The sequence below is a fragment of the Stegostoma tigrinum genome, chromosome 2, assembly GCF_030684315.1.
Source record: "Stegostoma tigrinum isolate sSteTig4 chromosome 2, sSteTig4.hap1, whole genome shotgun sequence".
In the NCBI taxonomy this organism is placed as follows: domain Eukaryota; kingdom Metazoa; phylum Chordata; class Chondrichthyes; order Orectolobiformes; family Stegostomatidae; genus Stegostoma; species Stegostoma tigrinum.
The window spans coordinates 124193211-124220339 of NC_081355.1; the positions used below are offsets into that span (position 1 = coordinate 124193211).

The 27129-nt window shown below is 42.3% G+C and overlaps 1 protein-coding gene across 3 annotated transcripts in view; it reads right to left on the bottom strand.

Annotated features, from left to right (window-relative positions):
* Nucleotides 1-27129, bottom strand: part of odad2 (outer dynein arm docking complex subunit 2) — a 354164-nt gene that overhangs the window by 172097 nt on the left and 154938 nt on the right. For all 3 annotated transcript variants that reach the window (XR_009443219.1, XM_048560000.2, XM_048559992.2), the window contains 4 exons: nt 25630-25839; nt 18898-19131; nt 3849-3959; nt 119-273 (listed from right to left, as the gene is read on the bottom strand). Coding sequence is in view for 2 of the 3 variants with exons in the window: in XM_048560000.2 (XP_048415957.1) it covers nt 119-273; nt 3849-3959; nt 18898-19131; nt 25630-25839 (710 nt within the window). In the remaining variant the exon portion in view is untranslated. The remainder of the gene's footprint in view (nt 1-118; nt 274-3848; nt 3960-18897; nt 19132-25629; nt 25840-27129) is intronic.

Consider the following 27129-nt stretch of genomic DNA (forward strand, 5'->3'; position numbering starts at 1 on the left):
TTATTTGAGGTATACAACTGCAAAGTGTTGCAACAGAAAATTCTAAAGTAAATGTACTTATCTGGTTGAAACAGATTTATTCTGGAACTAAAGCCCCTCAGTCATTGTTAATCAATACCTTTCTACATTCTCCATGCTGATGGCACATTTCCAGACAGCTCCCGTGGCTGCTGCTAATAATTGCTTATTATAAGACTTGCTGACAAGCGTGACTAGAGGTCCCAGTCCAAAATGAGTTCTTACAAGATTACGTGTTTCCTCATCCTCTGCACACTATGAATGGAAAGCACAAAACTGTATGAAGAATACAGAATCAAACTGAATTATATCCAAAACTCATTCAATGCCTCATGAAATTTCTCTGTTTAAAGCATAACTAAAATTAATTTTTGCCTCAATGAGGATTTATGTAGAAAAATAATACCAACTACAGAGGGGCCAAGAGGCAATTCATTTTCCCATTTCTTCATGGGATGCGGGTTTCACTAGTTAGGCTAGCATTTATTGCCCATCTTAAAAAAAAAGGTGTTGTGAAGAATATTTTTTAACATGTTTGGCTGCTGAAGCCACTATATTCTCTATTCTTAGTGCACTAATTACAATATTGCATCAAATTCCTCTGTGTTAGTTTAATGAAGGCATCAATCTGTTTATCTTAAAATTAAATAGTGGAATTTCAAATCCCATGAATGATTTTTTTCATTTCACCTAAGTCTCAAACAGGAAATAATTTCATGCTCAGAAAATATTCAAATTATAGACTGAAATATATGAGGCGCCAAATTCCCCACAACAGAGCTCCAGGCTAAAAATTCACGGGAGAGCTGTCTGAGGTGAACACTTTTAATAGTCAATTGGCTGTTAATAGTTTAGAAGTGGGATTTTCATCCTTCAGGGACAGAAAGTCCTGCCTCAGAGAGCTGCTGGCCAATCAAATGCTGGCAATACTCCAGTACTTCAGATCAGAGGCATGCAGTAACCTTGGAGGATCTTGGGGTCAAAATTCATAGCTCCCTGGAAGTTGCAACACAAGCAGATAAGGTGGTAAAGGTGGCTTATGGTTTAGATAACAAGGTGTGGAGCTGGATGAACACAGCAGGCCGAGCATCATCTTAGGAGCAGGAAAGCCGACATTTTGGGCCTAGACCCTTCATCAGAAATGGGGGAGGTGTAGAGGGTTCTGAAATAAATAGGGAGAGAGGGGGAAGTGGTTCGAAGATGGATAGAGGAGAAGATAGGTGGAGAGGAGGCAAACAAGTTAAAGAGGCAGGGATGGAGACTGTAGAGGTGAGTATAGGTGGGAAGGTCGGGAGGAGACAGATCAGTCTAGGGAGGATGGGCAGATCAAGGGGGCGGGATGAGGTTAGTAGGTCGGAAATGGAGGTGCGACTGGAGGTGGGAGGAGGGGATAGGTGAGAAAAAGAACAGGTTAGCGAGGCAGGGGTGATCTGGGCTAATTTTGGGATGCAATAGGGGGAGGGGAGGTTTTGAAGCTGGTGAAATCCACATTGATACCATTAGGCTGCAGGGTTTCCAAGAGGAATATGAGTTGCTGTTCTTTGCTAGCCTTCACCTGTCAAGCACTGAGTATAAAAGTTGGCAAGTTATGTTGCAACTGTACAAAACTTTGGTCAGGCCACATTTGGAGTATTGTGTGCCGTTCTGGTGGCTGCACTATAGGAAGGATTTCATAGAGGTTTACAGCATGGAAACAGGATCTTCAGCCCAACTTGCCCATGCTGCCCAGTGTTTACAATTATACTATTGCCATTTGCCTGCATTTGGTCCATAACCCTCCACGCCTCTTCCATCCATGTACCTATCTAAATATTTCTTAAATGATGAAATTGTACTTGTTTCCACCACTACCTCTGGCAGCCTGTTCCAGAAATTCAACACCCTCAGTGTGAAGAAGAATTGTCCTTCTGGGCCCTTTTGTATCTCTCCCCTCTCACCTTAAACCTATGCCCTCTAGTTTAAGACTGCCCTACCATTGGGAAAGGTTCTTGGCTATCTATCTTATCTATGCCTCTCATGATTTTACAGACCTCAAAAAGGTCAGCTCTCAGTCTCCTAAGCTTCAGGGAAAAATGTAGAGCCTATCTAACCTCTCCTTATAACTTGATTCTTCCAGTCCAGGTAGCATCCTATTAATTTTTTTCTGCGCTCTTTCTAGTTTACATACTCTTTCTATAGTAGGTCAATCAGAACCGCACACAGAACTCTCACCCACATCTTGTACAGCTGTATCAAGACACCCCAACTCTTTTACTCAATGCTCTTCCCAATGAAAGCAAGCATGCCCAAAGCCGTCAGCTTTGGAGAGGGTGCAAAAGAGGTTCACCAGGATGTTGCCTGGATTACAATGTAACAGTTATTAAGGAGAGGTTGGACTAACCTGGAATATTTTTGCTAGAACATCAGAGGCTGAGGGATGACCTGACAGAAATATGTAAAATTATGACAGACATAGATAGTCTGAATCTTTTTCCCATGGTGGAAATGTCATATACTAGGGATAATGGGTTTGCCGTGAGGGGGCAAGTTTAAAAGAGATATGCGAGGAATGACTTTTAGACATAGTGCTGTGGATGCCTGCCAGGGGAGGTGGTAAGGCAGATATGTTAGCAAAGTTTAAGAGGCATTTAGACAGACATGTGAACAGGCATGGAACAGGGGATACATACCATGTGCAGGTCAAAGGGATTAGATTAGAATGGCATCATGCTTGGCACAGAAATGGTCAGCCAAAGAGCCTGCTCCTGTGCTATACTATTCAATCGATATATGTAATGGATCAGTGCTTGAGTCAGTGTTTGGAGATCTTGCCAGCATTTCAAGCCAATGTCTTGGCAAAGGGGTTTAGAGGCTGAGGTTTGAGATGACAATGAGGCGGGAAGGCGATCTGGGGAACTGAAATCTTTCAAGGAGCCAATTAAAGAGGGACCTCTTAGTACCTCACCTCAGTCAACCACCAGATCATCCAGCAGAAATTAATCCCCATTATAGGGGCTCAACTGGTGTTAACTCAGCAGCAGACAGGCCAGATGAAACCACCTTCGCTGCTGCAAATGGAGATGGGACAGGGGCAGGTCGGTTAATGGATTTAATGAGTCCCTACCTTCAAATCTACCAGCAGAAGAGCATGAATTCCCAACTCTCAAAGTAAATGATTGTCCTCTAAAACTCATTTTCTTCTACTTCACTCTCATGTTGGCATTTCCAAAAATCTTGAACACTCACATTTTAATTAAAAAGGTCATAAGTAGGAACAAAATTGTGCTGAAAATATGATGACTGTCAGATGTGATGAAGGGCATAGATGTAACCATTTCTGGCAAAACAGGCAAAGTAGGTGTAAGGTCTACAGAGTGCCCAAAGATCTCTACTTGTTTGAATGTGAATAACGAACACAAAAAGCTGGAAACTAACTCAGAAAATCCTTTAAGTTAGGCATCTATATTGTGGAGGGTGGCACTTTAAATTTGAAATAAATTTCTCTGTATTTAGCCCCTGTACGGATGTCCCAGTGTCACTTTCATTCTGCGCCTATTGTCCCTAGTGGTTGTGACACAATAGTAAACCAGCAGTCCTTTGCTGATTACTGTTACCCAGTATAACTCTAATGCTTCTAATGCATGGTTCTGCTTTTTCAGATGCCTTTGCATTGGACTTGCCCAGCATGGAGCCCCGGTGCGCTATTATTGATATTCAAAATCTGCTGATTTAAACTGAAAATAAAAGCATTTTCAAGACATTTTGAAAATCAGTTTTATATAAATAACCTTAGAAATAATATTAGGAAAATATATTGCAAAAGTCAGAAAAGAGTTATCTTGTATCTGTACCTTAAAAATGGCGCGGGCGCAATGCATCTGAAGTTCCTCACTTTCACTGCTAAGATTTCTTACCAGATTCTTAACCATATTTTCTGTACGAATGGCTAGCCTGTAACTTGGCTGAAAAGTCAATGAAGAAACATTTATTAATGAGTTCAATAGAATATTAAATGCAATCTTTATACATGGAATTTAAAAGACTAAGAAGCTTTTTTTCTGTTTCTTAAGTATCATGAACAGTTGAAAAATGTAAGAAGTGTGGAATATCATGAGAATGTGGCAAGTGATCAAATCATTCCTTCTCAGAGGTACTTTTATGCATTACAAATGCTCGTGAAAAACTGGAAAAAAGATGGCAACTCAAGCTCGTTAGTTAGAAGCTAGTAAATCCAGAATATGGAATGTGGGCCACAAAATTATTCCAATATGCAGATAACAGCAAGTTGTGGACACTTCAAGTAATTAGTATCCAGGTGAATCCAGTAAATAGGGCTGTATAGACGGCTTGAAACTAATTAGAGGGGTGAAGGTTTGGGAGAGGATATATGTATTTTTACAAAGCAAAAGAATATGGTGGTACTGCAGAGTAACTATTTTGATAATGATCCCCATAGTTGGATAGGAAGGGACAAAGTGTGCAAGTATAAAAAAACACAGCAACTAAGGTTAAAGGGCAGGAAATGGTAAAAGACAAAATTAATAGTTATTAATTTAATTACACATAGTGTTCAGAATGAAAGGTATGATCTTCATTCATTACCACAGTATGACCATCTCACCATTATGGAGATATGGTGACAAGTAGATTAAAGTTGGGAACTAAGTATTCAGGAAGGAAAGGGTGGTGGGATAGCCTTGTCAATAAAGGATGGATAAGTACGATAGCAAGGAATGATCTATGATCAGATGATGTAGCATCTGTATGGGTGGGGGCAGGAAGCGACAAGTGTAAGAAGACACTGGTGGGAGTAGTCAAATAGATCCCTAACAATAGATTTTCTGTAGGGCAGAAAATTAATTAGGACAAAATTAAGACAAATTAAAAAGAGCAGAACATTCATGATAGATGACATTATTCTTCATGTAGATTGGGTAAAATCAAACTGGAAAAGGTAACCATGAGGAAGAATTCAATGAGTTTATTTGGGCAGAATCCCAGAATAATACATAATGGATCTAACCAGGGATCAGGTTATTTTGGATCTGGTAATGTGTAATAAAGCGGTTGTAACAAATAACTTCAGAGTAAAAGTTTCCTCCCAGAAGAGTAACTAAAACAGTAGAATTTAGCATTCAGTTTGAAAGTAAGAAATTTGTTGGAAACAACTCTATTACACTTTAAATAAGGGTAATTACATAGGGTTGGGGGGAGAGTTAGCTGGAATGGATTGGGAAAGTGGTTTCGCAGAAAATAACATTTGTGGAACAACTGCAGATGTTGAAGAAAACAGCTCATAACTCACAGCAAAGATCGCAGTAAAGAAGAGAATAAACCATCCATGATTAACCAAGGAAGTTAAGGATGGTATCAAACAAAAACCAAAAGGTGGCAAAGCTTAGTGATAAACCCAAAGACAGAGAAACTTTTTAAAGCTAACAGAAGATGACAAAAAAAGGAAGAAAATAAGATGGGAGTCAACCAGCAAATACTATAACACACATAAAAAGAAGTTCTTGAAATATATAAAAAGGAAGTCAGAATCCAAAGTGAACATAGGCCCCTTAGAGCGTGCAGAAGTAATGTGGGAAACCAGGAAATGGCAGAGGATTTCAATAAATACTTTACATCATTTTTCACGATAGAAGGTACTAACAGATTATAAGAATACAAAATAGTCTAGGGACTGCAGGTGGGGGTGGGGGTGGAATGGGGGAGGGGTAGGAAACAAACATGATTACCATAACTGGAAAAATAAGTACTGGGGAAATTAATGGGGCTAAAGGCTGATAGATTAAAAGATTGGATAACTAATGTAAAATGGAAATAGATGACAACCTGTTACTAATAGAGTGCCAAAGAGATAAGTCCTGGGGCCACAATTATTTACAATACATATTAACAACATGGATAATAGAAGTGGATGTGCTATTGCTGGCTTTGTGGATGAATTAAAATAGGTGGTAAGGAAAGGAATGAGCATGACACAGAAAGGGATATAAACAGTTTGAATAGACTAAAACATCTTTATATAATTTGGAAAAATGTGAGGTTATGCACTTGGTAGGACGAATAGAACAGCTGAATATTATTTAAATGGATAAGGACAAAAACTGCAGCACAGGGGGATTTGGGTTCTACAAAAGGCCGGCATTCCATTTCAATATGTAAAACAGAAGGTTTCCAGCTTCCCAGATCATAGGCCCCGACTCTCTGATGAAGGGTCTAGGCCCAAAACGTCAGCTTTTGTGCTCCTGAGATGCTGCTTGGCCTGCTGTGTTCAACCAGCCTCACATTTTATTATCCCACCCCATACAGCCTCCTTCTACCTTCTTCCCAAAATCCACAAAAGAACTGCCCAGGCAGACCCTCTACTTCTGCCTGATCCTGTCTCATGGAATTTATTTCTTCCTCCCCTTATGTGATATTTTTCTCCACTTGTCCAGTCCCTTCCCAGTTACATATGTGAAAGGTCACTGGACTCAAAACATTAACTCTGTTTTCTCTCCATTGATGCTGCCAGACTTGCTGAATTTCTCCAGCAATTTCTGTTTTTGCTTTCTTCAGATCTGCATCATCAATTTTTTTTTGTTTTATTTTAAGGAAAATTGAATGTTGACCTTTATTTCAAAGGGAATGGAGTATAAAAATAGAAAGGTTTACCTAAAACTAGAGAAGACAATAGACCACAGGCCTCCTCCAGCATTGCAGGTGCCAGTCTTCAGCCAAGTTGATTCACTTCACATGACATCAAGAAACAGTTAAAACCATTGGATACTGAAATAGCTTGGGATCTGACAACAATCCAGAAGTGGGATGTTTGCCAATGATTACACAAAGTTCAGCACTGTTCATGACTACTCAAATGCTGAAGGAGTCCATGACCAAATTCAATAGGACTTGAACAATATTTAGGCTCAGGCTGAAAAGTGGCAAGTAACATTCATGTCAAACTAATTCCAGGCAATGACCATCTCCAATAAGAGACAATCTAACCACTGCCCCTTCATATTCAAGGGCATTATCATTACTGAATTCTCTACTATCAATATTTGGACATCTGGCCTTATGATAGAGAGAAGGTCATTGATGAAGTAGCTGAAGATGGTTAGGCCTAGGATACTACCCTGACGAACTCCTGCAGAGATATCATGGAGCTGAGATGCCTAATCTCCAACAACCGGAACCAGCTGTCTATGCTTTCCTCAGATTCTGTTGGCTCCGATTTCACTAGCCCGCCTTAATGCCATATCCTGGGAGTTACCATTGACTAGAAACTCAGTTGGAATCACCACAAAAACACAATGGCTACAAGAGCAGGTCAGAGCCTAAAAATACTGCAATGAGTAACCTACCTCCTGACTTTGCGAATCTCGTTCACAATCTACAAAGCATAAATCGGTAGTATAATGGTATACTTCCCACTTGCCTGCGTGGGCGCAGCCAGTTCAAGGCAGCCTATTTTATTGAGACCATATCCACAAATATCCACTCTCTCTACTACCAAAGCTCAGTAGCAGCAATGAATCCTATGTACAAGATGCATTTCAAAAATTTGCTGAAGATCCTGGGATAACATCTTCCAAAACTACAACTACTTCCATCTCGAAGCACAAAGGCAGCACCACCTGCAAGTTCCTTTTCAAGCCATTCACTATGCTGATTTAGAAATATATTGACACTCATTCACTGTTACTGCGTTAAAATCCTGAAATTCTCTCTCTAATGGCATTGTGGATTACCATAGCATTTGGACTGCATCAATTCAAGAAGGTAGGTCACCACTTCCTTCTCAAGGGCAACGGGGAACAGGGAATAAATGCTGGTCAACCAGCAATGCCCACTTACTGTGAATTAATAAACAAAAATCTCTAATACTGTAAATAGTTTTATTTAAGGAAAGATTTACTGGCACTGCACGCAATCCAAAGAGGGCTCACTATGTTGATTCTGTATGGAGGCATTTTCTTATCAGAAGATCTTAATTAGGTTGGGCTTGTAGTCATTACAGTTTAGAAGAATGAGTAGAAAAGTTATTAAAACATACAAGACTTTTGGGGGTCTGACAGGATAGGTGCAGATGTTGTTTCCCCTTGTGGGAGAGTCTTGAACCAGAGGGTGTTATCTCATAGAGATACACAGACAGTGGTGAATTTCTTCTTTCAGAGGGCAGTGCATCTTTACTGTACAGGGCTGTCAAGAATTCAATGTTAATGTATTCAAAGCGGCAAGTTAGATTTTTAATCAGAAAGGAATCAAGCGTTATGGGGAAAAGGCAGGAAAGTGGAGTTGAGGATTATCAGTCATGATCTCATTGAGTAGTGGAACCAACGATGGGCTGAATGTCCTACTTCTGCTCATATGTTTTATGATCTAATTAAGGTTAAATGCAGAAGAATTAATTTGGTTTCTGATAACAAACAGAATAATAGCCAAAGCAATTCGGTGTCAAAATATGGTATCAAAGGCAGTGATTTCCAAATTATTTTCCAAGGTACATTCAAGAATAGGGAACAACAGAATGATGAAAAAACTGAATTTGCGGCTGAAGGGTTTTTGTTTTGCATGGAATAGGTACTAATTTTATGGGGCTTTGTCATTAGTTCCAAGAAAGAAATCTTTATTCCATTTGTTCCTGCAACCCTAAATGATTCTTACACCCTCCCCTCAGCTTCAGTACTATTTGGCAATTAAGGTCAAAGTGTATGGTGGTTTGGTTATTCTGAGTGCATACAGGTAGTGGAGACGCATTTAGACAAAAAAGGTTACCTGTCATGCAATACATTATTAAATTTACATGTTTTCGTTCAGGACCAGATGAGCACAAATTGCAGGAGATGTCCAGAAATGGTGGTGTAGCACCTGACATGAAGCTACTCATCTGTACAGAGGAAGAGGAGATGCATACTATAGGAAACAAGGGTAAACAAGCAATCATAGATGGTTAGGCTGCATGGCCAGAAGGAAAGCGTGAGAATCCAAATTGGTGTTGGCAAATGGACAGACAAGAAGCATATAATGAAATTTGATACACTCTCAGATTTTGCTGATTCTTAATCTTGTTTTGCTCTCCATGCAGAACTTCACAATGCCCAGTTGAGTCACAGCCATGAAAGGAACCAAAGGTTTCATCTTGGACAACAATGACACCTACACCTACACCAACACCTTTACTGGCTCCAAACCCACTTCTTTGACCTGTCTGTCTCCTCTCCACCCACCTTCTCCTTTATCCCTCTTCTATGCGCGTCCCCCTCTCTCCCTATTTATTTCAGAACCCTCTTCCCCTCCCCCATTTCTGAAGAAGGGTCTAGGCCTGAAACACCAGTCTTCTTGCTCCTCTGATGCTGCTTGGCCTGCTGTGTTCATCCAGCTCTACACCTGTTATTTCAGATTCTCCAGCATCGGCAGTTCCTACTATCCATGTGAATTTATGGATTTATTCATGGAGCGATTAATGACCACCATAAAAAGCCAGCTCCAACACATGACTCATATGCACGCTGACATAAATTCTGCACACAGCCTAGAACGTCATACTATACTGTCTAGAGGAAAATGAGGTGAGAAGCACCAGGGCTCTCTTAAAGTGCTCCTTCACCTCTTGAAGTCAGTAAAGTGTCTTAGAACATAGAACAGTACAGCACAGAACAGGCCCTTCAGCCCACGATGTTGTGCCGACCATTGATCCTCATGTATGCACCCTCAAATTTCTGTGACCATATGCATGTCCAGCAGTCTCTTAAATGACCCCAATGACCTTGCTTCCACAACTGCTGCTGGCAACGCATTCCATGCTCTCACAACTCTCTGTGTAAAGAACCCGCCTCTGACATCCCCTCTATACTTTCCTCCAACCAGCTTAAAACTATGACCCCTCGTGTTAGCCTTTTCTGCCCTGGGAAATAGTCTCTGGCTATCAACTCTATCTATGCCTCTCATTATCTTGTATACCTCAATTAGGTCCCCTCTCCTCCTCCTTTTCTCCAATGAAAAAAGTCCGAGCTCAGTCAACCTCTCTTCATAAGATAAGCCCTCCAGTCCAGGCGGCATCCTGGTAACCTCCTCTGAACCCTCTCCAAAGCATCCACATCTTTCCTATAATAGGGCGACCAGAACTGGTCGCAGCACTCCAAGTGTTCTGTAAGTTTCAATGCGATCCCTACCGCATCCTTCTAAACCCCATTGAATACAGAGTTGGAGTCCTCAACTGCTGTTCTGGAGACTTTGTCCCCAATACTCATTCTTTCCAATTCTGCTCAGGCTTCTTGATGCCTTACTCAGTCAACTACGGCCCTGCTACCGAGAGCTATCACTGTTGCCTGACCTCTGGATCTCGGCTCTTTTGTCCATGATGGATCCAAGGCTGTAAATGGTTAAGAGCGAAGTGGCCCTGGCAGAACCCAAACTGAGCGTCAGCGAACAGGCTATCGCTGCTTGCGACTGCTGCTTGACATCCATGTTGATGGCACTTTCCACCGTCTTCATACATTCAGATGCAACAAAAGTATGTGTCTGCCTCCCTAGATGCTTCCTTTCAGGATATCCCAAGATGAACACCTTTTCCTTATCCCCAATATTATTGAGACCAATAGCTCCAACTGGTGAAGTAGATGAGGATGCCACTGAATTAGAGCAGGAAAGCACCAATACGCCAGAACCATCAAGGCCTTGAGCCTCTGGAGAATGCCTATTGCAGTCATCAAAGATATCAGGGCAGTGCACTGAGCAGACTGCCTTCACCTTAGCAGCTGATATCAGGTTTGCAACAAAGCATAGTGAGTACAGGAGGAAACAAAGTCTTATGAAAACATGAAGGCAGCATGGTGTATTAAAAAGTTAAATTTGCATTTAGCATATTATATTGGTTTCATTCATTCATGTGTGTCTCATCATCATTTCTTGTTACTAGCTTAGTCAAAGAACTAGCATGCCTCAAGTTTGAGAGATAATGGGAACTGCAGATGCTGGAGAATCCAAGATAATAAAATGTGAGGCTGGATGAACACAGCAGGCCAAGCAGCATCTCAGGAGCACAAAAGCTGACGTTTCGGGCCTAGACCCTTCATCAGAGAGGGGGATGGGGTGAGGGTTCTGGAATAAATAGGGAGAGAGGGGAGGCGGACCGAAGATGGAGAGAAAAGAAGATAGGTGGAGAGAGTATAGGTGGGGAGGTAGGGAGGGGATAGGTCAATTCAGGGAAGACGGACAGGTCAAGGAGGTGGGATGAGGTTAGTAGGTAGATGGGGGTGCGGCTTGGGGTGGGAGGAAGGGATGGGTGAGAGGAAGAACAGGTTAGGGAGGCAGAGACAGGTTGGACTGGTTTTGGGATGCAGTGGGTGGAGGGGAAGAGCTGGGCTGGTTGTGTGGTGCAGTGGGGGGAGGGGACGAACTGGGCTGGTTTAGGGATGCGGTGGGGGAAGGGGAGATTTTGAAACTGGTGAAGTCAACATGCCTCAAGTTTGGCAATGGATTGCTGGTAACAGAAGAGTTAGGAACACTTCCTTTATTATGAAAACAATCAATGTGCATCTGTGTTCAGTATTTATTGAATATTCATATTAGTGCCTACTTTTCGATTGGATAGTCTGCGGGATATGACTGCATATGTAAGGCTAAGCTGGGCCTCTCTTGTATATATTGTAAAGGAGATTGTCCAAGATTACTATCACTAGGAATAATGGAACAGTTGTAGATATACTCAGGGCTATGCAACAATATTGAAGGATCTGAATGTTTGGTCATTCTTAACTGATAGACAAATGTCCAAATGCAAAACAAATGTCCTAGACACCAGCATTTAATAGTTATTGTATGTGACAAATGGCAATTCCCGTTGCTTTTCTAGGTCATGGAGTAGGTAGATTTAGAGGTAGTTCTGGGATGGAGGCTTGCAGGTAGTGGCAGACATCCTAAGCAGATAACCATGATAGCACCACCATCAAGCACACCATTGGGTCTCTCGAAGTCCATTTCTGCTGTCTTGAATTGCCTGGATGACTGTGTGGTATACAACCCAGCGGGTCTCACAACTGTTAGTGGTCTGCCTTACACTGCACAACTTGGCACTGTAATGTGCCTTAGGGCACGAAAACTCTTCCAGGCCCTGACTTAACAGGAAGAAAACGGACAGGCAAATGTATTTCTTCCCTGTCATGTCCCACTGACCCTCTGAGGAGCATCCCACCCAGACACAACCTTATCCCTGTAGCCCTGTACGTCCCATGGCTAATCGAACTAGTCTGCACATCCCTGGATACTATGGGCAATTTAGCATGGCAAATCCAGCTAACCTGCCCATCATTGGACTGTTTGAGGAAACTGGAGCACACAAAGGAAACCCATGCGGACAGGGAAGAATGTGTACACTCCACAGAGACAGTCACCCGAGGCTGGGATTCAACCCAGGTTCTTGGCGCTGTGAGGCAGCAGTGCTAACCACTGAGCCACTGTGCCACTTCTCTTCTGTCTTCACTCTGGAAAAGGAGAATGTAGGTACAAAATTCAGGAAAAGGCGCTTTGAGGAACTTGCATATTTAGACATTGGAAATGGGGAGATATTTGGAGGCTCTGATGGGCTTAAAAACGTAAAAATAGCTTGGCCTGGATCACTTGCAATCCAGGCTACTGTGGGAGTGAGGCAGGACATTGCAGAGGCTCTGATTCAAATTTTTAATTCCTCTCTGCTGGAAAAATTCCAGAGGGCTGGAGGACAGTTAATGTGGTTTCACTTTTAAAGAAAGGTGCAGACATGATCCAGGAAATTACAGACTGGTGAGTCTCACATTAGTCGTAGGGAAATTATTAGAGAAAATTCTTAAGTAGAGAGTTAGTATCCACTTTGAAAACTATGGACTAGTTAGAGATAGCCAGCATGAATTTGTCAGAGGGAGGTCATGCCTAATAAATTCATTAGAAATCCAGAAGGTGGATACAAATGACATGACCAAATTGTTAAAAATTATGTAAAGTCTGCTTTAATTACAGATCAATTCCTGATTGCTGCACCCCTCTTCCCTTCTCCTTACTGCACATGGATCATTTATTATGGTTAGGGAGCAGGCGTGTGAAATATTCAATAGATAAACACCGTAAGCAAGAAGAAATTAACAGTTGGGGCCTCCTTAAAAATAGATAAACCGTGAGGCCTAGACAAATATATCTCAGATTGTGGGAAGCAAGGAAAGAAGTAGGCAGGAGGCACGGATCACCATTCTACAAAATTTCTGGCTTTCAGTGTAACGTTAGACAACTAGATGGCTGTTAATATTGTACTGCTGGAGATAGTTTAGATATATTGAGGTTGTCTATTGTGGAGAAGAGAAGGTTTTGGGAGATTGAGAGGTATTCAAATTCATGAGAGATCTGGAAAGAGGAGATGGGGAAAACCTGTTCCCATTGATCATAGAACATAGAACATTACAGCACAGTACAGGCCCTTCGGCCCTCGATGTTGTGCCGACCTGTCATACCGATCTCAAGCCCATCTAACCTACACTATTCCATGTACGTCCATATGCTTGTCCAATGACGACTTAATTGTACCTCAAGTTGGTGAATCTACTACCGTTGCAGGCAAAGCGTTCCATTCCCTTACTACTTGCTGAGTAAAGAAACTACCTCTGACATCTGTCCTATATCTTTCACCCCTCAATTTAAAGCTATGCCCCCTCGTGCTCGCCGTCACCGTCGTAGGAAAAAGGCTCTCCCTATCCACTCTATCTAACCCTCTGATTATTTTATATGTTTCAATTAAGTCACCTCTCAACCTTCTTCTCTCGAATGAAAACAGCCTCAAGTCCCTCAGCCTTTCCTTGTAAGACCTTCCCTCCATACCAGGCAACATCCTAGTAAATCTCCTCTGTACCTTTTCCAAAGCTTCCACATCCTTCTTATAATGTGGTGACCAGAACTGTACACAATACTCCAAGTGCGGCCGCACCAGAGTTTTGTACAGCTTCACCATAACCTCTTGGTTCCGGAAATTGATCCCTCTATTAATAAAAGCTAAAACACTGTACGTCTTCTTAACAGCCCTGTCAACCTGGGTGGCAACTTTCAAGGATCTGTGTACATGGACACCGAGATCTCTCTGCTCATCTACACTGCTAAGAATCTTACCATTAGCCCTGTACTTTGCCTTCCAGTTACTCCTACCAAAGTGCATCACCTCACACTTGTCTGCATTAAACTCCATTTGCCATCTCTCAGCCCAGCTCTGCAGCTTATCTATGTCTCTCTGCAACCTACAGCATCCTTCGTCACTATCCACAACTCCACCGACCTTAGTGTCGTCTGCTAATTTACTAACCCATCCTTCTACGCCCTCATCCAGGTCATTTATAAAAATGACAAACAGCAGTGGACCAAACACCGACCCTTGCGGTACACCACTAGTAACTGGTCTCCAGGACGAACATTTCTCATCAACTACCAGCCTCTGTCTTCTTTCAGCAAGCCAATTTCCGATCCAAACTGCTATATCTCCCACAATTCCATTCCTCCGCATTTTGTACAATAGCCTATTGTGGGGAACCTTATCGAACACCTTGCTGAAATCCATATACACCACATCAACCGGTTTACTCCCATCCACCTGTTTGGTCACCTTCTCAAAGAACTCAATAAGGTTTGTGAGGCACGACCTTCCCTTCACAAAACCGTGCTGACTATCCCTAATCAATTTATTCTTTTCTAGATGATTATAAATCCTATCCCTTATAACCTTTTCCAACACTTTACCAACAATATAACCTTTTCCAACACTTTACCAACAATATATTGATGGAAGGATTGAGGACAAGATAAGGAAGACTTAAGGTAATTGGCAAAAGCAGCAGTGATAACATGAGGGAAAACATTTTCATGCAGCAAATTGTTAGGATCAGTAATGTACAGTTCAATTGAGGGATTCAAGATGGAATTGGAACAAGATTTGAAAAAGAACAAAAAAAGGATTGGCCTCGTTTAGTGTTGCAATAACCCTGTGATTCAGTTATTTGATTAAGGAATCAGCCAGGTAATCTTAGGGCCAGTCATTCTAAGGTCCTTGGTGGACAGAGTATTAAAATACATCCTTAGAGACAGTATAAACTGTCACCTAGAAAGGCACCTGATGGAGACCTGAAACTCGCTGTCTGAAAGGATGGTCGGAGCAAAAACTGGAGCTTAGGAGGCTGGGAAGTGGCTTTGCAGAGATTAATAAAATCATGAAGGGCACAGATGAGTGAATAGCTAGGTCTTTTCCCCAGTGTAATGGAGTCTAAAACTATCACTAAAACTAGAGGGCATAGCTTTAATATGAGCGAGAACAGACTTAAAAGGGACCTGAGGAGCAATTTTTTCACACAGAGGGTGTTGCATATAAAGAATGAACTGCCAGAGAAAGTGTAGAGGCAAGTATAATTACAACATTTAAAAGACATTTGGACAGGTGCAAGGATAGGAAAGATTTAGAGGGATAGGGTCAAACAGGCAAATGGGACTAGTTCAGTTTAGGAAACCTGTTTGGCATGGACAAGTTGGCCAAAGGGCGTGTTTCCTTGCGATATGACTCTATGAAGTGCAGTTGCGTCCTATCAATGTATCAGAGATGTGCCATGCGGATCCTTTGGTATCTGACAAGTAATGGTCCCTTTGTGCAGGGATATGAGCTAAGTATGGCTCCAACTCATCACTCATTCCCTGAAATGTTGGTGATCAATGATCAACATGAAGGTTCTTCTGAGAAAGCAGCAAGCCACCAGCACCCACTGTGACTTCCATGATGAGAATTTTTGACATTTAACTTGTTCTGTGCATTCAGGAGAATAGAAAATTGCATATAAATGACATGTATTGTGCCATTAATAAGGTTTGAACAAGTGATGATTCCTCTTATTGGCACCAAACTACCATTTAACTCAACTTGTCACTCAGCAGTAACATAGAACATGCAGCTGGGTACTCTTAACATTCAGAACGGCTTATTGCACTTCTTGCCTCATTCTACCACAAATCTTACTATAGTCGACATTGGTCAGACCCCTCAGCTACTGCTTCAAGGCAATGAGAAGATAAAACAACCAAAGAAAACCATAACATAAACCATCAGAGGTGGTACAACTCTAGACAGAGGGGGAATTCTGTCAACCTTCATACTCCAGCTGAAAGTCTAGTTAAGGATAGGAGGTCAGATGTCACAGTCATCACGCAAACAGATCAACTTAGACTTTAGGTTGCCAGAATACCTGAAGAGGAACTCAGAACGTACAGGAAGGCATTGATCTTAGTTAGAACCATAGAAGTTAGACCATGTATGATTATCACAGAATGTGAGGCAGACTTCTTTTTGTTCATTTGTGGGACGTGGGCGTTGCTGGCTGCACAGCATTTTATTGCCCATCCCTAGTTGCCCTGAAGAAGGTGATGGTCGGCTGCCTTCTTTAAACTGCTGCAAGTGACCTGGTGTGGGTTGATCCATGTTGCTGTTAGGGAGGGCATTTCCAGGATTTTGGCCCAGTGAATGTTGGTGATGGAGGGAATGGATGTTCATGGATATGGTGTCAGTCATTATCACAATTACCACAATTATGCTACATCGGATAGTGTAAGAGCACTACAATGTTCCCAGGCACAATATAAAATCATGACCTCCTGCTGAACTTAAATAAACTTGATTAGGAAGTGCAGTCAGAGTTCTAGATTGTGTCAACCTGAAATATTTAGACTTATCGGGAGTGGTATTGTTGGTGGATAGAGATGATGGCTGGTGATAATGGTAGTAATGATGTTAATAATAACATTAACATGCAAAGCCAAAGTAAACTGCAAGAATAATGTGGACCAAGTATAGAGAAACTTGGGGGTGGGGGAGATGAGATATAATAAGATACATGACATCAAGTTTTCACTTAATTCGATCTATAAGTTCGCCGATAGACACAATCATTGTAGGCTGGATATCAAACAATGACAAGACAGAACACAGGAAAGAGATAGAGTATGGTGTGGTGTGGTGTAAAGATAACAATCTCTCCCTCAATGTCAGCAAAATGAAAGAACTGGTTATTGACTTCAACGAGCAAGGTGGAAGGCACACCCCTTTCAACATCACTGGAGCTGAGATGGAGGTGGTCAAGAGTATCAAGTTCCAGGAGTGATGATCACCAACAATCCGTCTTGGTCCACCCATGTTGAAGCGATTGTCAGGAAAGCACAACAATGCCTCTGATTCCTACAGAGGCTGTGGAAATTTAACATGGCCACAAAGATTCTTACCAATTTTTATAGATACACCACAGAAAGCATTCCATCCAGATGCATCACAGCTTGGTATGGCAACTGCTCTACCTAAGACCATAAGAAACTACAGAGAGTTGTGAACGCAGCCCAGTTCATCAGGCAAGCCAACCTTCTACCCATTGGTAATAGGGATAATGGGAACTGAGATGCTGGAGAATCCGAGATAACAAAGTGTGGAGCTGGATGAACACAGCAGGCCAAGCAGCATCTTAGGAGCACAAAAGCTGATGTTTTGGGCTTAGACTTCCACTCATTGGCTCCATTTATACTTCTTTCTGCCTCAGGAAGGTAGCTAACATAACCAAAAATCCATCTGATCCCAGTTATAATCTCTTACAACCTCTTTGGTCAGGTAGAAGGTACAAAAACTTAAACACATGGAACAACAGATTCAAGAACATCTTCCTCCCTGCTGTCATTAAACTTCTGAATGGACTTCTGACGTTTTAAATTTAATGTTGACCTCGTTCTTTGTGCACCTTCTGCAGCCGTAAAATTGTACTTCTCACTCTGTTCTATTACTCTCACAAACTTTGTACGGTATGATCTGCCCTTACTGCAGTCAAAACAAACATTTCACTGTACCTAGGTAGATGTGACAATAATAAATCAAATCGTCTCAATAAGAGAGGAAACACCAGACAATAATGAACATGTGAAGAAACAGCTGTATTTGATAACCTACTAATTACAGATATAGTCAGGGCGGCACGGTGGCTCAGTGGTTAGCACTGCAGCCTCACAGCGCCAGGGACCTGGGTTCGATTCCAGCCTCAGGCAACTGTCTGTGTGGAGTTTGCGCATTCTCCCCGTGTCTGCGTGGGTTTTCTCCGGGTGCTCCGGTTTCCTCCCACAATCCAAAGATGGGCAGGTTAGGTGGATCAGCCGTGCTAAATTGCCTGTCGTGTTTAGGGGGATGGGTCTGGGTGGGATGCTTCAAGGGGCGGTGTGGACTTGTTGGGCCGAAGGGCCTGTTTCCACACTGTAGGGAATCTAATCTAATCTAATCAAAATAAAGGAGTAAAAACCAAAAGAACAGTGGATGCTGTAAATCAGGGACAAAAACAGAAGTTGCTAGAGAAACTCAGCAGGGCTGGCAGCATCTGTGAAGGAAAAAAAAATCAGAGTTAACGTTTCAGGTCTGATCCTTCCTCAGATATGCAGACTTCATTTGTCAAGCTCGGGAACAGTGGTAGAAAAACGGCATACATCTTCTGCTTTCCTCAGAAACAAAGGAGTTCTACAGTACAGAAGGAGTTGGCGAGCCTTAGTTCAAAACAAAGACGCAGCAGCCTCAGGGATACTGTATCTCAATGTGCCAGTAGCAGTCCTGACTTTAAGCACGAGATAAAGCAATACTATTTTCACAGTGATGCCTAATAATGCAAGGGGCAGCACATCAAGAAGTATCCTTTCACTTCCTGTGATCCTAAAATCTTATTTTAAAAAACAGGCTGTGCACTCCTACTTTTCTCTTTTAAACTAATTTTCTGTAAAGATGGCACTCCTTTTGTTTTGGACCTTTGAGAAAATACAAGTACCTGTAATATGAATTGACAAAGGACAAGTAAAAATATTTTCAAAGAAATATATTTTGCCATCAATGATTTTTGATACCTCTGAAGCACATTCTTGCAATGTGCCAACAACTGGAATAAGCATATTTTCATGAGGAGACTTCAACAGGCAAGCCAATAGAGGAATACCACCGGCTTTACGAATAGCATCTTTATTTTTTTTACTTTTGCTGCAGCTCCACAGTGCCAGAGCACCACAACGTGCAACTTCAATATCTTTCTCTTGTTCTGCAGTTAGTTGAGCTGAAGTTGGAACGCAGTCTAAAAGGCCAACCTAAAATAAAATTATGAGAAAAAGTCAATTTTAAAGTTTGTGTTATATGCATTTACATTCACCTGTTTCCAATATTTACTCAAGTAACTATTTATGAAGTCAAATGTTTCAGATTGAGGTACAGATAGATTAATATTGGACAAAAAATAAAATTATTGTTATAAAAAGGAATGGGAAAGGGAAAGTGAACTGATTGAAAAGTGAACTTAGTGTGAATCAAATAAGCTTGGAAACTGGAAACAATTATTATGTAGAGAGGTGTAGAATTAACAGTGACCTTTGTTTTCTTTTTTATCTTTATACAGTACAGTGTGAAATTTTCTACAATGAAGTTACATAGAAAGCAAAATTTATAATGTTAATTACAGTCTTTTAAAAAATGTACATCTTATTTACATTTAGTTAGCTTTTCACATCAATTCACTACTAAAATTTCAAATAGTCCTTGTCTTCCTAATATCCAGGTGCTCTATAGCCTATCACAGACCTAGCTCTTTCAGAAACTGAGAAATTTTATAATACACAATGAGGACATTTGACACATCATGTCTGTACACCTGGAATATAGAAATCTAGCCTAATCCCACATTTTAGCTCTTAGTCCGTAGCACACATGCGTAACCAAGTTTTTTTCAAATGTGATGAGTGTGTCTATCTTTACTGCCCTTTCAAGCTGAGTTCACCTCACCGCCATACAAACAATTTCTCCTCTACTCCCCTCAAATATTCAGAACTTAAAAATTTGCATTGCCTATTTCGGGTTTTGTCTTTACAATGAATATTCAAGTGAATGGATTAGTGACACCAACAGAATCTCCTGTCATTTAAATGTGGACCTCCCTAAAACATTGCCACTTTATTGCTAGTTGTTTTAACTTAATATTTTCTCCAAATCTTACAATCCTTTCTTTTTGGCCTTTAGTGAATGTTCTGCTTTTCATTTGACTGTGATAGCAGAACATTCACCAATTTGATTCTACATCCTAGAATTTATGGTCTCGACCTCAGAACCTCTCTCCATTTAAAAGAAACTTAAAATTTGAATTTTCTACTAAAGTTTGAGGCTCTTCTTCTAACTCTCAATCAATGACATGTTCCTTTATTCAGTTTAAATAAAATATTTTTTCCCTCTTATTCCCCTTGTGCCTTAGGGCATTTTCTACATTCAAAGCACAAGAAAGTACAAGTTGCTATTATTGAACCGAGCCTTATCAGTTATTTTTCGTACTTTCTTTTATGCCAGAAACTCTCATCAATTAAATGACTATAAAAACTATTAAAACAAATTAAGTGTACAACTCTCTGAATTATAGATCTGGCTAAATTGCAAAGATAACGAAATGTGGAGCTGGATGAACACAGCAGGGCAAGCAGCATCTTAGGAGCACAAAAGCTGACATTTCGGGCCTTGACCCTAGGCCCGATTGCAAAGATTGTTCTGTTGAAAATACAGAATTATATTTAAGGATTGTGGGGAACTGTTGAATTAAAAATATCTCTACCTTAGTTTTGAAGGGACATTATGATTTCTTGGAATGGGTCAGTGACTCACCTGCTAAATGACCAAACAGTCAAGCAGCTTGAGAAAGGGGTCAAACAATGATTTCAAACTCAGGGGATGAGCTTTATGGCTTTAATTGTGTCACAACGATGCATCAGAACACCAAAGTATTTATGGAAATAAGGAATTTTTAACTCCAACATTATTTTAAGAAAGACAGTTACAGCCAAAAGATGACTGTAGACATAGATTCAATGACTGCCTGGCAGAGTCCTGTGTTTTTTTTGTTCATTCATTGGATGAGGGCATCACTGGCCAGGCAGCATTTATTGCCCATCCCTAATGGCCCAGAGGGCAGTTCAGAGTCAACCACATTGCTGTGGGTCTGGAGTCACATGCAGGCCATATCAGGTAAGGATGGCAGTTTCCTTCCCTCAAGGACATTAGTGAACCAGATGGGTTTTTCCTGACAATTGACAATTGGTCATCATTAGATTCTTAATTGCAGATATTTTACTGAATTTAAATTCCACCATCTGCCATGGCAGGATTTGAACCTTTGTCCCCAGAACACTATCTGGGTGTCTGGATTAATAGTCCAGCAATAATACCACTAGGCCATCATCTCCCTCTCAGAATGTCATACCGGAGAATAAACAATCAGAAAGACTAAAAAGGATGAGACGATGAGAGGCTGACTATCCACTGCCTCCCTTCACAGCCCTCAACAGGAGGCCATCATCTGCAGGTAGTTTATATTTTATAAATGAGTAAAAGGATTAAAAATCAACCACAATTTCAGCCATTACTATTACTGGCCTGATGTGCTACAGTGTGGACATGTAAGTTATGAAAGCCTCAGCTTGGGCACAGCCATTAAACACTCATTCACTGCAGGTAAAGAAATGAAAAAAATTTCTTGCTATGAGTACTGACAGCTAGTCACCACTGAAAGAAACAGGACAAAAGAACTGCAGTCATCCTTAAAATAAGCCAAAGATCTTGAAATTGATTGCTCAATCACAAAATTAAAGCTACTAGTTCCACCCAAAGAAATGGCTGCAACATTCTAAATCTACTCCTCATAATTGACTCAGATATTGATCTGTATATGTTTTTAACTTCTACCATTATTTTGGACTCACTTCTTGTTGCTAATCCATATGTATGCATGTTGTATATTATTTCTTCTTGTGGTTAGTACCTAATAAACTTGCTCTTTTGTTAACTCAAGATTTAAGTTGACCCCTTAGTGAGCATACAACTTCAGCACATAATAGGGTAGGCAAATGACGGTTGGAATCGAGTGCAAAAATAAGGCGGTCTTGTTAAAAATATACAAGGCGGAAGACTGCTAGAACACTGTGAACAGTTTTGAGTCCTTAGATACTGGCAAAGATATACTGGCATTGAAGACAAGTCAGAGAAGGTTCACAGAGAAGGCTGCACATACTATCGACGGCGACGCAACTCTGCCCACTGTCAACGTCACTCTGCCCACCAGTGCCAACATTGTTCCAACCACCACCAATGCCAATGTTGCTCTGCCCACTGCTGATGTCGCTCCACCGACTGCCTCCTCAGCCAGCAACTCCAGAGGAGACAATAGCTCCCAACCCTGTGGAATCTTCACCATCCCCCAGGCTTCCCCCTTACTGAGGGCAAAAGGTCAGTCCTCAGTAAAGGGCTCACCTTTGTCCCCTTCCACCCACATATCAACAAATACCACTCACGCTTGGACGTTGAACAGTTTTTCCGCTGCCTCCATATCCACACTTAATTCTTTAACTGTGAGCCTAATCCTCCCCCGATTGACCCCCTCTCTGCCTCCAACACACCCCCTCCTCCTGGGCACCACCCCAAGGCCTTCTACCCTCCCTCGACCTCTTCATCTCCAACTGCCATCAAGACATCAATTGCCTCAACCTCTCCACCCTTCTCACCCACTCCAACCTCACCCCCACGGAACGCACAGCCCTCCATTCCCTCCGCTCCAATCCCAACTTCACCATAAAACCCGCAGACAAGGGAGGCACAGTTGTAGTATGGCACACTGACCTCTACATTGCCAAGGCCAGGCACCAACTCTCCAACACCTCTTCCTACCTCTCCCTTGATCTTGATCCCACCCCTAAACACCAAAACATCATCTCCCAAACCATCCATAACCTCATCACCCCAGGTGACCTCCCACACACAGTGTCCAACCTCATTGTTCCCCAACCCTGCACCGCCTGCTTTATCTCATCCCCCAAATCCACAAACCTGACTGCCCTGGTCGACCAAGTGTCTCTGCCTGAACCTGCCCCACTGAACTCATCTCACCTAAGTTGACATCATTTGCTTCCCCTTGGTCCAGAAACTCCCTACCTACGTCCGTGACACCACCCACACCCTCCACCTCCTCCAGAACTTCCAATTCCCTGGTCCCCGACACCTCATCTTTACCATGGACATCTAGTCCCTATACAACTGCATTCCCCATTCAGATGGCCTAAAGGCCCTCCGCTTTTTCCTGTCCCGCAGGCCCGACCAGTCACCCTCCAATGACACCTTCATCCGCTTAGCCGAACTCGTCCTCACCCTCAACAACTTCTCTTTCAATCCCTCCCACTTCCTACAGACAAAAGAGGTGGCCATGGGTACCCACATGGACCCAAGCTATTCCTGCCTCTTTGTAGGTTACATGGAACAATCCCTCGTCCATACCTACACCGGCCTGAAACCCCGCTTCTTCCTCCGTTACATTGATGACTGTTTCGGCGCCACCTCGTGCTCCCATGAGGAGCTTGAACAGGTAATCTACTTCATCAATACCTCCCACCCCAACCTTCAGTTCACCTGGACCATCTCTAATACCTCTCTCTCCTTCCTGGACCTCTCTGTCTCCATCTCTGGCACCAAATAGAAACCGATGTCCACTTCAAGCCCACCGACTCCCACAGCTACCTAGAATACACCTCCTCCCACCCACCTTCCTGCAAAAATGCCATCCCCTATTCCCAATTCTTTTTCCTCCGCCGCATCTGCTCCCAGGATGAGGCATTCCACTCCCGTACATCTCAGATGTCCTCGTTTTTCAAGGACCGTAACTTCCACCCTTCAGTGGTCGAGAATGCCCTCAACCGTGTCTCCCGCATTTCCCACAACTCGTCCCTCACACCCCCTCCCTGCATTAAACCAATAATCCAAAACAGAATCCAACCTCGTCTTCACGTGCCACCCCAACAACCTCCGGATCCAACGCATCATCCTCTGACACTTCTGCCATCTGCAATCTGAATCCACCACCAAAGACATTTTTCCCCCTTCACCCTTATCTGCTTTCTGGAGGGATCACTCTCTCTGTGACTCCCTTGTCTGCTCCACACTCCCCTTCAGCCCCACCTGACCTGGCACTTTTCCCTGCAACTGCAGGAAGTGCTATACCTGCTCCTACGCCTCCTGCCTCACCCCCATCCCAGGCCCCAAGAAGGCTTTCCACATGAAACAGCTGTTCACCTGCACATCTGCTGATGTGGTATACTGCATCTGCTGTTCCCGTTGTGGCCTCCTCTAATCAGGGAAACCAAGCGGAGGCTCTGGGACCGCTTTGCAGAACGCCTACGCTCAGTTCGAACTAAACAACTGCACCTCCCAGTTGCAAATCATTTCAACTCAACCTCCCATTCCGCAGATGACATGTCCATCCTGGGCCTCCTGCAATGCCACAATGATGCTACCCAAAAGTTGCAGGAAGAGCACCTCATATTCTGCTTGGGAACCCTGCAGCCCAATGCTATCAATGTGGACTTCATAAGCTGCAAAAACTCCCCTTCCCCGACCAATTCGCAAAATCAGCCTAGCTCATCCCCGCCTCCCTAACCTGTCCTTCCTCCCAGCTATCCCCTCCTCCCACCTCAAGCCCCACCCCATCTCCTACCTACTAGCCTCATCCCATCGCCTTGACCTGTCTGTCCTCACTGAACTGATCTATCCCCTCCCTAAATCTCCACCTACACTCACCTTTACTGACTTCATTCCCGCCTCTCTGACCTGTCTGTCTCCTCTCCATCTATCTTCTCCTGTATCCATCTTCTACCAGCCTCCCCCCTCTCCCTATTTATTTCAGAACCCCCTTACCCTCTGCCATTTCTGAAGAAGGGTTGAGGCCCAAAACGTCAGCTTTCCTGCTCCTCTGATGCTGCTTGGCCTGCTGTGTTCATCCAGCTCTTTACCTTATTATATCAGAGAAGGTTCACTGTACTGATCCTTGGTAAACTCCCCCTCCCATTCCTTAGAACCATTTCAACTCCCTCTCCCATTCCTTAGACGATATGTCCATCCTGGGCCTCCTGTAGTGCCATAATGATGCCACCCGTAGGTTGCAGGAACAGCAACTCATATTCCACTTGGGAACCCTGCAGCCCAATGGTATCAATGTGGATTTCACAAGCTTCAAAATCTCCCCTCCCCCCACTGCATCCAAAACCAACCCAGCTCGTCCCCGCCTCCCTAACCTGTTCTTCCTCTCACCTATCCCCTCCTCCCACCTCAAGCCGCACCTCCATTTCCTACCCACTAACCTCATCCCGTCCCCGATCTTGCCAGCACGAAACTCAGGGAATATTGAGAAGGTATCCCATTTTATCCTTTGAGTCCTTTGAGATCCTTGGTCCCAAAGATCTTTATTTCTCTCTTTTCACTAATCCGTACTATTTCTGCAAAGCTGTGTTGTCTTGATTGTTGTGTGAACTGTCTGGGATCAAGGAGATAAAGTTTAATTCTGAAATATACCTTTGCTGTTTTGCCACTTGTTTCAAGAGCCTTTGGTTATAATAAATGGGTTACTTCTCAGTGTATTAAACAGACCTCATGAAAGTCGCTTTTGTTTTGGACAAGAGTAATAAAGAGAAACAATTTGGCCATTTTGGCAATTGATTCAAAACATTTACCCTACTGTTATGGCTCATGGAGCGGCTTGATTATCAGCACAATTTATATTTTTTGTTACATACCAGGCGTTGAATTCCACCATGAAGTCTGACAGTTTGTCTTGCTCTCCTGAACTTGGCTATATTGGCAATTGTTTCAGCAGCCAAACATTTGAGATCTTTATTAGAGGAATCCAGGATTTTCACCATAATCTGCAAACCACCGAGTTCTGCCAAGGAACGTCGAATTTGTGGATTTTTACTGATTTCTTTTAGAATCCTTAATGAGCCAACCTATAGATATGTAAAAATGTTAGTTTTTAACCTTAATGACCTGAAAGTGAAATACATTTAGTTAGTTTGCCGGACAGATGATGCTATCTGCTTTGAATAGAAACACTTAGCCATGGAGCATATAAGAGAACATACGAACAAGGAGCAGGAATAGGCAGTTTAGCCCCTTGGGCGTGCCCACCATTTAATACAGCATCAAATCCAGTTTCCTGACTGCTACCCATAAACTTCAAATCCACTACTAATGAAAAGTTTGTCTGTCTCCCACTTAAATTTATTCTGTGCCTCGATGTCCACTGCACTCTGGGATAATGAATTCCACAGATTCATGACCCTTTAAGAGGAGTACTCCTTCTCTGTTTTAAATCTGCCACTTTTTAGTCTAAAACTATGATTCTAATTCTAAATTGCCCAATAAGGAGAAACACTTTGCATGGTGGCTCAGTGGATAGCACTGGTGCCTCACAGCACCAATGACCCAGATTTGATTCCATCCTTGGGAGACTGTCTGTGTGGAGGTTATACATTCTCCCTGTGTCTGTATGAGTTTCATCCGGGTGCTCCGGTTTCCTCCCACAGTTCAAAGATGTGCAGGCTAGGTGGATTGGCCATGTTAAATTGCCCATTGTGTTCAGGGATGTGTAGATTAGGTGGGTTATAGGGGGATGGGTCTGGTTGGGACGCTTTGAGGGTTGGTGTGGACTTGTTGGGCCAAAGGACCTGTTTCCGCACTATTCTAGAGATTCTATTTTTTAAAAAATCTCTAAACCTAGTTTGTTAATCCTCTTTAGCATCTTATATACCTCAATATCTTCTCTAATCCTTTTAAATTCAAGTGTGAATAGGCCGAAATAAGACAAGCCTTTCATCTCTGGAACTAACCTACTGAACCCACTCTGAACCTTCTCTTTTCTGAAAAGCCTAAATGCCAGGAGAAAAAGAGAGTGAGAGAGTCAGAAGCAGCTTTGAAATTATAAATTAATCTTTTTAAAAATACTTTTAAATCTATTTGTTCACACTCCTCATAATTTAGCAATCATCAGCATCCAGCTACATTACAATAACATAAATCTTGCCTTTATGAGATAATGTGAAACAGGTTTTAGAAGGTTGGCTGGGCAACTTACATCTCCCCTGATATTTGTTTCTGTGATTGCAAAATAGAAGTAATGAGAAATGTAAAATGTGCTGCTGCCTTGCTATCATTTTATGTTATGGCACAATGTCAAAATCTGTCCTAATGAATGTCAATTTGTTATAATATCAACAATGGTATAAGTTTGCTGAATC